Here is a 13734-nt window from a genome sequence, read left to right as displayed (position 1 = left end):
TTATGCCACCAACTTAATCAAGGGAGACAAGTTTGGAACTAGAGTCATTAAGTAAGTCATGTTAGGTTATATTCTACTCAAAAAGTCTATAAACTTTATGAATTGAAATCTAAGTCCTTCTTTGTTAGTAGAGATGTACATTTTTAGAGCACATCTTTCCTTTTCAATCTTGTAATGGAGGTACTCTTGATGTTCTTGTCATTGATGATAAGTTCTTGGTTCCTATAAATCAGTCATCTGCTCCTCTCACATATGAAGTTCGACATGAGTCCCTCCAATCAGAAGCTCCTATCCTACCCACAACACCCTTGAGTGTTGCACACTTGCCATCAGGATCAGAGGTTACTCTCCTTCCACAAAAAGTTCCTATAGATGTGCTTGAAACTGTAGGAGTTGCCCCTGGTGAGGATCCAGAATTTTCTCCTATAATTCTAAAAAGACGTGATGAGATTTTATCCCCTACCCAAAAAACCTTAGGTAGATCAAATAGGCCTCCTATCTGGCAAAAGGACCTCATTACTGATCCAAAGTCCAAATCTGCACTTTTCTGTTTATATCCTATTGCTAATAGTGTTGCTTATAGTAGTTTGTCCAATTCATACAAAAGTTATGTCTCAGATGTCTGCAGAAAAAGAACCAACTTCTAATAATCAGGCAATCCAGGATGTAAGATGGATAAAAGTAAGCAAGATGAGACACAGGCCTTGGAGGACAATGGGACTTGGAAGATTGTTTCCTTACCAAGTGGGAAGAAATCCATTGGGTGTAAATTGGTGTTCAAAGTTAAATACAAACCTGATGGACAAATAGAAAGGTTTAAGGCCAGGTTAGTGGCCAAAGGGTACAGTCAGAGGGAAGGTCTTGATTATCAAGAAACATTTTCACCTGTTGTGAAAATGGTAACAGTGAGGACTGTGATTTCTTTGGCTGCTACTAATGGCTGATCCATTCAACAAATGGATTGTTACAATGCCTTCTTGCCAGGTGATTTACAAGAAGAGGTGTATATGTAATTAGCACAAGGTTTTAAAGAGAATGGGACAAAGGATGTCAAGTCAATGAAATGTAAAGCTTACATTTGCTCTTCTCACAGCAGGATTCCAATATAGTCACCTAAACTATTCCTTATTAACAATGAAATCATCAGATGGCATAGTCATTGTTCTGATTTATGGTGATGATGACTTATTGATTATAGAAAGTAGTAGGACATTGATAGATGATGCTAAGAAGAATCTAAAAGACAACTTCAAGATCAAGGATCTATGTGATCTTAGGTATTTCCTTGGTATTGAGTTTGCTAGGCAGACAAGTGGTATCCTCATGCACCAGAGGAAATATGTCATGGATCTTATATTAGATTTCGCTTTGAGTGGATCTAAGCCTATTGCCACACCTATTGAACTGAACCAAAAGCTGACAACTTGTGAGCTTGACACTCATATTGGAGATAGTCAGGGTCCTTTTTTAGTAGATCCAAGATTGTATCAAAGACTTGTGAGCAGGTTGTTGTACCTCACCATTACTAGGCCAGTTATTACCTTTGATGTCCAAAGCTTCAGTCAATTTGTGCATGCTTCTAAACAGTCTCACTTAGAAGCTGCACTTAGGGTGGTCAAATACATCAAACAATCTCCTAGCATTAAAGTTTTGATGTCCTCTTCTGGTTCCAACACTCTTCAAGGATTTTTTTATGTTGATTGGGGATCCTATTTTAACACAAGGAAATCCATTATTGGTTACATGGCTAAGTTTGGTGATTCCCCGATCTCATGGAAATCCAAAAAGCAACCTACCATTTTCAGAAGCTGAGTATAGACGCCTGACCTCAGTTGTTGCTGAAGTTCTTTAGTTGATTTGCCTATTCAAGGAACTGGATGTTAATTTACAATTGCCAATACCTCTATATTGTGACAACAAAGCTTCTCTACAGATTGTTGCTAATTCAGTCTTTTATATAAGGACTAAACACATAGATATAGACTGTCATTTCATCAGGGGGAAAATCCAATCTGATTTGGTGCATACAAGATACATATCTACCACAGAGATATCCTCACTAAGAGTCTGGGACGATTTCAACATTCTCATCTAATTTCTAAGCTAGGGATGAAGAATATCTTCATACCATCTAGCTTGAAGGGGGTATTGAGAATATAAGAATTGATACAGTCTAAGATGATTTATAAGTTGGTTAAAGTTAGTTAGAGTTGGTACAGGATATGTTCACATTTATAGTTAGTAGGCAGTTAGTTAGTTAGTTAGTTAGAGGTTTGGTTAACGTAACAAAGGTGATTAAATTAACTATGGTTAGCTGAGGTGGTTACTAGTTAGGACTACTATATAGTCATTTGTACATCATATCAAGATTGAAGAAGCTATTTGTAAATCATTTTCTTTCAATACAATCTGAAAATTCTCTTGACAATGTTTTCAATTCCTCTTTATTCTGGTAGCTTAGAACTCCAATTGGAAATTTGTTCTTAGTTTTAACGAGGAGAGAGTAATTTGCTGCTTGATTGGCGTGTCAAAAATTATGGTGGAGATCACTCCATCCTCTTCAGAAGCAACCTGCAAGAGTCAATCACATGAGCATAAATAGGTTGAGCATAGCATTCCTTTTTCTTTCTTTTTTTCATTTTATGGGAGGAAAGGAGTTAAGATCCTCGTTGACAACATGAATTGGTACGCAAGATGATCTCTTTCATAGATGGAAATTGATGAATTAAGGAAGCAATAGCAATGAGATTCAAACTATGGGTAATGGCTACTTGCGGACCATGAAGAAGGGCCTCTGGTTCAGCCATTACATGATTCTGAGCGTTGATATTTTTACAATAACATGATCGCCAGTTACCCTTGTGATCTCTAACACCCCCAACTACTCCTCATATTCTTGGAGTATGAGTCATCCGTGTTTAGTTTAATTTTTTTGGCGGGAGGGGGAAACCATTTGATGTGAATCAGTTTTGTGGAGTTAGAGTTGGTCGAGTAGTTTGAATAGAGGACATATTCGCTGGGTTTGTTCGACATTAACATATACTATAATTTTAATATATATTTTAAAACTTCATATATTTGTTTAATTCATTATCAGTTTTTATTGGAGGTTAATTTAGTTGTTCTTTTATATTCGCATTTCAAGATATAATAAAAAACGTTTATATTTCTTCGAATTGGAGATGCTATAATATTATCTGTAATTTTGAAATTTAACAAAATATTAATTTTTAGATTTTATACTGACTTTTATGTTTAATTACTAAAATTTGGTTAAGTTTGAACAAGTACATTGTTGAAAATTTATTGATAGACTAGCAAGATAACTATTATGTGTTTAATAGTAGATATGTTTGTCAATTTATCAATTACTACTAAAAATATAGTATTAATTAATCAACCAATATAGTTATTTTGATTTGGTTTGATAAGTAACAAATCAAACCACCCCGTGTAAACCCTATTAATGGCCAACAATGGGTTTTAAGTTTTTTCTAAAGAAAGTCAATAAATCAGTGTTTGACTAAAAAATTATGCATAAATAATCAACAGTACTCCAAAGATTAAGTAATAATCAATCCATATCCTATAGTCTTGTATCAACAGTCAATACATAGTTGGCTCTGAAATGTCTTTATATTTGAAGAAACATTCAGGCAGTTAAATGAAATTACATGATAAATATCCAATAATGGTTAAGTCAATAATAGATTGGCAAAATCTCAAGGTTGGATCTGTCATGCCTTAAGAATAAAGTATAAACCTCTTATTCAGAAACTAAAACAGAAAAAAAAAAAAAAAAAAACTTTGAAATTTAGATGAAAACAGAATGAGTGATACTTCCTGGTATGCTCTAACTGAAGTATTATGCCATTTGAGCTAACCAGAAACTCCACAAATGTTTCAGCATTGTTAGAAATAATTAGCAACTCAGTATTTATCTCACACTTGGTAACATAAAGGAAAGCATCACTATTTAGGCTGCAATCAAAAGATGGCTTTGTCTAGCTAGTGATCAAAGCGCAAACAAACTACAATGCACACTCTGGTTTTATTTTGATGGCGGGACATTAGTTATGAGACTTATGAGCCAGATTACAATAGATCCTACGATCCAACAGACGGCACAAAAGACTAAGACACCAGCCAAAATGGTGGCTAATGGTGGGCTTGATGCATCCTTGTTTTTCTCTGGTCCTCCTGAAGGATTGGTGCTTGATTTTGATATAGGTAGTAGTCTCTGCCTTAGATGTACACTCAAAACATTGTTGAATCTGAAAAACAAAACAGAAAACAAAGTAGTTACAACTATCTCTGATAACATCCCATCAAAGTATAACGAAAAAGATATCATAAACCACCAAAGTTATACTAAGGAGACATCAGTAATCATCTGACTAACACAACACCTCGACCTTAAAAAGTCTGTATTTTATTATTTTAGGGGGCTCCTTATATACAACAAAGTCAGGCTACATTAATTGTGTCCAAATTTGGATAACATATACTGAAAAAGGGGTCTTCTATTTCCAAACATCTGATCCAATAATAAGAACTGGAGCTGACTGTTATCCGCACTCTAGTCTTGGGTAGTGAAAACAACTATAGACCTTTTAAGGCGTGACAACGTAATGTAAGATTGCTAATGCCTGTAGGACATGAAAGACAAATTCATTAACAATAATATGAAGATTGAAAATTGAAAATACTTCACCCCATAAACTAAGCTTGTCTAGATGTCATACAATATTATTTTTTTTGTTTTTGTTGCCCACCCGGTGTCCGGAGCCCACATTAGAGCTCCGACTAAATTTGGATCGCGCACTACAGGGCCCAATCGGGGGTGACGCTCCCAACATAATTTTCTCCATACTCAGGGCTCGAACTCCAGACCTTTGATTAAGAGTGAAACACGTCCACCAAAGCACCATAACTCATGTTGGTGTCGTACAATATTATTAATTCAATTACCTTTAATAGTTTCTCTTTTGTACTGTGCAAGTGTGGTTTTACATCAAATAATCAAACCGTGAAGGAGGGGAAACATCTTTCAGATCTATTTAGCAGATTTATGAAATCCTGGTACATTATTAAGCCTAACAATAAACTGCAGGGTTCAACCAACAAGGATTGTGATAGAGTGATAAGTACTCATTCATCCTTAATTAGAAGTCTTGGGTTTGGGTTTGGGTCCCCTGGTACGGAGTCACATTTGTATCGCCAATGTGGGCATGTTCAATCACATTCTCGTCCTCCCTCCCCCCTCTGAACTGATACCACACTCACTCAATTACTTGGTATCTAATTAGCTGAAGAAGCATTGTATGTCACAAATAAATTCTACGGAAACACGATTTATTCAGAATTCAAACCCCTGTTTTGTCAAAAATGAAGAAAGAGGAAAATGAGAGCAAAAAACTCAATTTTGGATGCAACGATTGCTACAGCCTTTATTAAATTACAACAAATTATAGACTTAGACAAGTAAACAGGAAGAAGATAAAATTGAGTAGATGAGAGCTTAAAATTGAAGCTTTTGTACCTGAAATTGAACTGGGTAGGAAAGGCATCGCGTGTAGAAGTAATGAAGGAAGTTTGAGGTCTGTGAAGGGGACGATGAAACCCTACAATACTTTGGAACGGACAATGGAGAGACACCATTTTTGCGTAGCAGGACGTTTGTTTGTCTCTACTCTCAAAGTCCTAGTTGATATTGTGAACTATGAATCTGAAATTGTGAATGCAAATAAACGATTGTGACATGTTCAAATAGGGGTGTGCCCATAAATATAAAAAATCTACAAATTGAACTCAATCGATCTAATTTTGTTATCCAATTTTGATTATTTCATGTTTCAGTTCGATTTGGCTTCGGTTCTTTGGTATTTCGGTTTAGTTTAGATTTTCTTTTTCTTCACAAATTCAATATTTTGGTTCGGTATACGGGTCACGATTAGAGGTGTTCACGATTTTTATAAAAACTTATCAAAATCAAACCAAACTGATTTTATTTGGGTTTGGTTTGATTTTGATTTTGTTGAAAATGAAGAAATAACCGAATTATCTGTTATTGTGATTTATAGGTCTTGTGTTACGTCTAGGGATAGCCTCAGGGAGTGACATTTTTAATATGATTTTAGAAATTTCAAATTATTTGTTAACAGTACTTTACATAATTTTTAAATTTTAAATAATATACGCTACTTCCTCTGTCTCAATTTATGTTGCATTGTTAAAATTTCGAGAGTTAAACAAAAAATTATGAGCCAGTGAGCTAAGTTTTGTCTCTAAGGAAAGAGTTATAGAGCATCTAACAAGTACAAACACAATGAGGTAGTGTCAAGCCTTATTTATGGGGAATAATGTATTGTTGTTCGAAAGCCCCTGAGCAAAGTTTTGCCTCTAAGACAAGAGTTATACATATTCTCATAAATCAAGATACAATGAGGTAGTGTCAAGTCTTGTCTATGGGGAATATATATGTATATATTTATGTTCAATTTAAAATAATAAATATTAAAAAGTTTATTTTGAACCTTGATACTTGAATCTTGGAGTAAATATGATTTAAAAGAAGTACAAAATGAATGAAAGAATAATATTTAGCTTCTTATATTTAACAAGAACATAAATAATGATATAATATAAAGCGTCCTTCAATTTGTTATTGTCCTGGATAACATTTGGAATGATGAGATTATTTATAAAATTTCGAGAGCTAATTCAGAATCACTTACTCGATTGACAAGCATAACTTTAATAGCTTCTTTATCTATTTGAAGTTTTGTAAAGTAACGAGTAATTTATGATAAGTATGGTATCTAGGTATTAATTAATGTATCTACTAAGGATTATTTATGTAATTGTATATGTATAAACTCTTGTATAAATACCTAAATATATGATCAATGAAGGTTATCTTGAACCTTGATACTTGAATCTTGGAGTAAATATGATTTAAAAAAAGTACAAAATGAAAGAAAGAATAATATTTAGCTTCATATATTTAACAAGAACATAAATAATGATATAATATAAAACGTCCTTCAATTTGTTATTGTCCAGGATAACATTTGGAATGATGAGATTATATATAAAATTTCGAGAGCTAATTCAGAATCACCTACTCGATTGACAAACATAACTTTAATAGCTTCTTTATCTATTTGAAGTTTTGTAAAGTAACGAGTAATTTATAGATCTCGATGACAATTTTGTTAAATTAAATATCATTAAATAAAGGGAAAAAGATCAAAATTACCTCTCAGTTTTTATTTATCAGTTGACTTTATCATTACCTCTAAAATGAAGTTATTCTTATCCCTACCGTCTACAAGCTTAATAAATATACCCTTTAATTTGATGATTTTCCCAAATCGACCAAAATTATCCAATTGAAATTGAAATTACCCGATTCCTTCTTTAGCCCAAACCCAACCCACTAAACTAAACAGAACCCAAACCAAATTAACTCATTTCCAATGTTCTTTTTCTCAGTGTTCTCCCCCTTCTTTTCAGTGTTCTTGGTTAAGAACCGTGAGAACTCTCACATCCTTTATCATAGTCTACACATAAATTCTACACAATCTAACAAAATCAATCAAAAAGACCTGAAATTCATCTCCGAATTGTTGGTTTAAGGTTGCCTTAATGGCTTCAGTAAATGCCTTGTGGCCCCCACATCAGTAGCACTCATCAAAATTAGCACCTTTTTTGGACATTCTGATTCAACACCATTAATGGATACAACTCCTTCATTCTTGGGAACATCTCCATCTTCTCTCAACCCATTGCTATCCTCACAATTAACACCAACAAAGACAGACACAAGTGAAATTCTCTCACAATGTAGCATCATATCTCTATAGAATTGAAGAATAACTCTTTTAATTGCTCGAAATATCACCATTCTACTACTATTCAAACTAAATAAGGGTTGTAATGACTTTTTCTTATGATTCAAACACAAAAAAGCCCAACTTGAGTGTACATATACAATATATTACTCTAGTTTATTTGGGTTATCAAACGCAAAAGACCCCAACTTTGATACAAAATCAAAGGGGTTGGCAGATTCTTGAGTCATAGAGGAAGGCTGTATCATTTTTAAAATTTGGGAGATGATAATATGCTGAAAATCAGTGTGCAATCTGAAAATGTGATAAAATTGGGAATTATTTCTGACTTCTTTGGGAATTATTTCTGACTTCTTTGGGAATTATAGGTCAATAATTTTGATTGGATAGGCATATTTCTTTGGGTTAATTTAGTTAGATGGGTCGGGTTTGGGTTATATTAGGGAGATGGGTTTTTTTATATAAAAATTGAGTAATTTTAATTGATTTGGGGGTTTCCGTCTAAGGAGGGGTACAAATGATAAGTTTGTAGACAGTAGGGGTAAAAATAACTTTATTTTAACGGTTAGGGTAAAGTCAACTAATAAATGAAAGTTAATGGGTAATTTTGACCCTTTTCCCTTAAATAAACAAAAGAGGATAAAAAAAAATGTCCTTAAACTATGTAAAATGGATAAAAATGCCCTCGTTTTATAGTTTGGTCTAAAAATGCATATACCATCAATATTTTTGTCAAAAATTGTCCTTATTATTATTTAATGGGTCAAAAAAGCCCTTTTCAAATAAATGTATTGTTTGCTTTTTTTTTCTTATATTTTTTTCTAATAAATTTTTTTATTAGCAAATGTTTATCATACTACAATTCAAAAGGAATTTAAACTAAAAATTAATGATGGGTTTACTATGATCTTATATATATGACATATATTATCCGTTAAAAGGATACATATAGTTATTCTATTTTAATTGATAAAATGAGATTAAGGAAAAAAATAATTTCCTACGTTTCTCTTAGTTAAAGTAATCTTAAAAGACAGAAAAAAAGTATATGGTTCTTTAAAAGTAATATTTTTTTATCAAGAACCACAAGTGTTAAAAAATAAAATAAAAAAATTGTTTGGGAAAAAAGCATTATTGACCCATTTAATAACAATATGGATATTTTTGAATCAAGCTATTAACGGCAAATTTTTTTTAGATAAAGTATTAGTAATAAAGACATTTTTAGATCAAATTATAAATAAAATATATTTTTATTCATTTCACATCACTTAAGAGCACTTTTGACTATTTTTGTTAAATAAATAAAAAATATTTTGTAAAGTTTTTTATGGAGGGGACAAAATATAATTCGACTTCTCCAATGAAAACCAATGTCCTCAAAGACAAGGTTTTAATTTTTGGTTTATTATGTTGAACTTTTTATATGTTCATAAAATTAAAAAAGGGAAATAGACAAATATATCCTTGAACTATCGTAGATGATATGCAAATACCTTCCGTTATATTTTTGGGACGTTGATATTTTTGTCGTTCAAAAACTAAAGCATATATACCGTTTATGCTAACAGACATACACGTGTCATAATCTTATCTACCGACCCGATATTTATTGAATATCGAATCGACGAATTAGATTGCGCCATATTTCCTATTTAGTCTTCTATTTGAGTGAAGGGCATATATACTTTAATTTTTGGACAGAATGACACCAATGTCTTAAAGTACGAGGCTCTATAAGAGTTTAGTACTAGCCCAAGGATAAGGGTTTTTGTAGGATTGTTTTTTCTCAAAGGGTATGTTTGTGCTTCTTCTCTCTATACCTATTCTTTATCAATCCTCTATATTTTTGTGATGATTTTAGTTAACTCTACTGTAACGATGCATCTCCCTCATTTGTCGTATACCAATTTGCGTCTACAAATTACTGAAAAATTGTGTTTGCAGATGTTTACACTGCAGCACACTGCATTTCTTTTCCAGGTGCCACGGAACAGGGTTTCACCTCAATGGCTGACATATCTAAGCTCTCCCATTCGTTCCCCTTTTCATTTTCTACCTAATCAAAGCTCATCCCAAAGGGCAAAAACCACAGATTTCCTAACCTTATTTGAAGAAGAAGACAACAACGATGCTGATGGGGTTGGCGATTTTCAAGGTAGAGAAGATGATGAGAAGAATTATGACAAAGATCCTGAACTTGCTGATATTCTTGGGACCTGTCTTGATGATCCCGATAAGGCTAAGTCAAGGGTCAGTTTTTTGTTATGATCAATTGATTTAGAATTAGAACTGTTTTCTTATCATATTTACTTTGTTATTAGTTGGAGGAGAGATTGAGAAAGAAAAGGAATAAAATTGTACATACAAAGACAGGCTCACCAACACCCATGACAGTGGAATTCAACAAGTAAGAATATTACTGCACTCCATCTTTTTCATATATCAAATAGAATCCGCAATGTTTTTTTCATTCCAGCAAGTTGGTGAGACATGTATGCTGATGCATATTGTCTAGCATACATTCACTCTGAATGTTGATACAAATTTGTAATTTAAAATTTTAAATATACCATTAAACACACATGAATAATTGCTGAGAACATATTTCATCATTTTGTAGTTTGCAATATACATAACAAGAAATAGTTCACATAACAAAAAAGTGCCAAAATACACTAACCTTTGCCTTTTTGTGTTTGGTCGAGTTTAATTGTTCTATTTCTTATTATTACATGAAACAAATCACCTCTACCTTCTGAATGTATGAGATTGGTTCATAAATTATCGAATTGAGGAGCACTTGGTGCATCTTGTGTCCTGTTATTAAATTGTAATATTTCCATTTGTAAGAGACACCATGTGATGGTGTTCTATTTGTGTCATATGTGTCGTTAAGAACTAGTAAGCAGCCATAGATTTGATATTAGCACTTCATAGGTTGTGCATGACATTCTTTGGAACTGCAGTCAGTTCCATTCCAATTAAATTTCAGGGAAGGATTTCTAATTCAACAATAGATGGCTATAGGCTAGAAACACCCCTTTGCTGATATTTGAAATTTTGTTTGGCAAGTATAGGAAATGCCTGTTTGAGAGAGAAATCAAAAGTACAAGGACATATTCTTCTTCTGGAACCCTCCCCCCCCCAGCAACTGTGTCAGCAATTGAACAGAAAGTGTTAGTTCTAGCAATTTACTGTTCTAATACTATGTCTTTATTCCTAAATCTCATTAGAGTTACTTTTGCCCACAATCCAGACGGAAGGATAATTATCTGACAAGTATTCTGCACGCCATAGAAAGACTGAAGGAGTGTCTTGCTTATTTGACTTTTGCTGGCAGATCCTTTTAGGAGTGAAATTCATAATAAGTTCTGTTTACTTCTGATTCAGATTTGATTATTCAAACACCTACATATGGTTTGAGTTCTACAATGCCCCACTGGAGAAGGATATTTCCTTGATTTGTGACGTAAGTAATTTATTCTTCATAATTCTGGACACATTTGCGTATGGATTTTATTGACTTAAATTTCATCAACTTTGTTGCAGACAATTCGGTCTTGGCACATTGTTGGACGTCTTGGTGGATGTAATTCGATGAATATGCAAGTAGAGTTTCTCAAATTATCTACTACTTATGTTCTTCTTTTAGATGGCGGTAACAAAAAGACATAACCAATCATTCTAACATGACAGTATGCTTAGTCGACAAATTTCAAAGAGTAGCTTTCAGGACACTTGAGTGTATTATATGTAGGCTCAACCAAGCTTCTTCCTTGCAGTTGTCCCAATCTCCTTTGGACAAAAGACCAAATTATGATGCTGTTCAGGGGGCAAATGTAACACCTACTACATTCTATAACATTGGAGATGTTGAGATTCAAGATAACTTGGCTCGCATATGGTAAAGGCTGAATCTGTTATCCTTAGATCTGAAATGATGCTTGATGCTTATAATCTGACCTTTTCTCACGATAGGGTTGACATTGGGACAAGTGAGCCTTTACTGTTGGATGTATTGATTAATGCTTTGTCACAGATAAGCTCCGAGTAAGCTTCAGTTCCTTCTTCATTTTGAAGTAGAATCTCTTTCTCCCAACATCAAGCTATTTTTAGACTCATGATGAATATGCCTGGAACGTAAATCCTAGCCATTGCAGACCCTTTTTGCCAATCACTACCTTCTTTTTTTTATTTCAATTTATCATATATACTAAGGTTGTTTATGTTGTATCCTTGCCATTTCTTTTTCGCATGTTTCTAATAGTTTGCGGCTACAAGACTCACCCTGAAAATATCTTCTGTACAGTTATGTAGGTATCAAACAAGTAGTATTTGGCGGATCTGAATTTGAGAACTGGAAGGAGAACTTGACATCGGAGGATGCCGGTTACAGTGTCCACAAGATATAGATGATTTATTGATTCTGAAAGCTTCTGGTTAGAAGATGAAACACAGTCATAGGAGGTAAAGGGCTCTAAGAAGTGGCATTTGGCAACACAAAAGCAACTAGAGAGCAGGTTTTACCACTCGGGCTTTCAAGCTGCTAATACTAGTGCATGCTAGTGTCAGTGTATGGGACAAAAACAGTTTTAATAGAAAGCTGCAAGTTGTCCATACCATAGAAATGTATGTTTGTTTGTTTGTTACTATCTTTGCTTCCAGATGGAAAGAAAATTGTTTAGAGTGAGGAAGAAGAGCGTAATTCGGATTCATACAAGGTAATGAGTTATTCTAAGTGATATGAGACAACCACTTGGCAAAAGGGTTTCATTTCTAGGGTGAGTTGTGCCCTGCATCCATGAAATCTCCTGTCACCATTTTTTTTAAAATCAGCTTTATCATATGAGGCAGCAAATAAGGATCTTAATTTCCCAGTAGCCATGTATTGGTCAACTCTGAGATTCAAGTCTAAACAAGTTGATGATTCAAGTTTCTTTCACCCCATCCAGGAGATTATCTTCTCTCAACACATTCTACTTTGACAACATATTTGCACACTACGTATCTGTTTGTCAATCAAGGTCAACTCAAAAGAGTAGGATCAAATATATAATGTATTTATTAATAAATCATGATTAAAAATTTACTTTGATCAATGCTCTTTTGACATTTTCTATCCCATCAATAAAAGGGGGGGGGGGGGGGGGGTTAAATATGCTCTCCTTCCCCCTTTTTGTATTGCTCCAAAGTCCAAACCTTCACCTAGGTAGGGGGCAGAAATGCATAAATTTGTTCCTTTATTTTCAGACTTAAATACTCCATTAATTGTATGATTATGTTATTTAGTTTTAATTAAACACGTGATATTTATTTATTTATTTATTATAAGTCTACATAAAACTTTTGCTCAACCCAAAAGGACCTAACCCTTTCATGACCCAACATAAAACCAAGGTAAATCACATAACTATGAGTTTTTAAAACCAAAATCAGTTAAACTATCTTCTCTAAAACAAAAAATATAAATGCCGGAAAATTGAACTTAGTGGGTAAATCTTTTTTACTATTTTTTTTTTGATCTAATAATACAAATAAGATCAACCCTCCCTATCCAATTCAAACCTAAATTTGATGAGTAATATTTTTTTACTCTTTTATTTTTAATTAGTTTTTAGTTGAATAAATACAACCGGATCAAACCAAAATTTATGTACAAAAAAAACTAAAGTACTCTTGTACTTGCTTTAAACGTTTTGCTATATAAGGAACATATCTTATGCTATAGCAACTAAATTTGTCAATAAAAATATAAAATCGTATGGTTCCCTTTCTTAAAAGGATAAAGGTATGTTTTTATTCTTTTCAACTAGAAACTCCAAAATATTATGTGATGGAGCTATTCCAGCCCAAATTCCCTTGCTAAATTATTATC

The 13734-nt window shown here is 33.3% G+C and overlaps 2 protein-coding genes across 2 annotated transcripts; one reads left to right on the top strand and one right to left on the bottom strand.

Moving 5' to 3' along the window:
- Positions 1 to 3888: 3888 nt before the first annotated feature.
- LOC125828831 (uncharacterized) lies at positions 3889 to 5722 on the bottom strand. The gene is made up of 2 exons (XM_049508156.1): positions 5543 to 5722; positions 3889 to 4274 (listed from the first exon to the last, which is right to left on the bottom strand). The coding sequence occupies exons 1-2, from the start codon at positions 5659 to 5661 to the stop codon at positions 4052 to 4054; spliced, it is 342 nt and encodes a 113-aa protein (XP_049364113.1). The 5' UTR covers positions 5662 to 5722; the 3' UTR covers positions 3889 to 4051.
- A 3913-nt stretch (positions 5723 to 9635) lies between these two features.
- Positions 9636 to 12487, top strand: LOC125828813 (uncharacterized). Its single transcript, XM_049508141.1, has 7 exons — positions 9636 to 10109; positions 10181 to 10266; positions 11250 to 11328; positions 11409 to 11468; positions 11642 to 11763; positions 11838 to 11909; positions 12169 to 12487. The coding sequence occupies exons 1-7, from the start codon at positions 9711 to 9713 to the stop codon at positions 12269 to 12271; spliced, it is 921 nt and encodes a 306-aa protein (XP_049364098.1). The 5' UTR covers positions 9636 to 9710; the 3' UTR covers positions 12272 to 12487.
- The last annotated feature ends 1247 nt before the right edge of the window (positions 12488 to 13734 follow it).

Source organism: Solanum verrucosum, unplaced genomic scaffold (genome assembly GCF_900185275.1).
Source record: "Solanum verrucosum unplaced genomic scaffold, falcon-dt-bn FXZP01000198.1, whole genome shotgun sequence".
Lineage (NCBI taxonomy): Eukaryota > Viridiplantae > Streptophyta > Magnoliopsida > Solanales > Solanaceae > Solanum > Solanum verrucosum.
The sequence above is the reverse complement of the archived record's forward strand: the minus strand, read 5'-3'. Positions and strand labels throughout refer to the sequence as shown.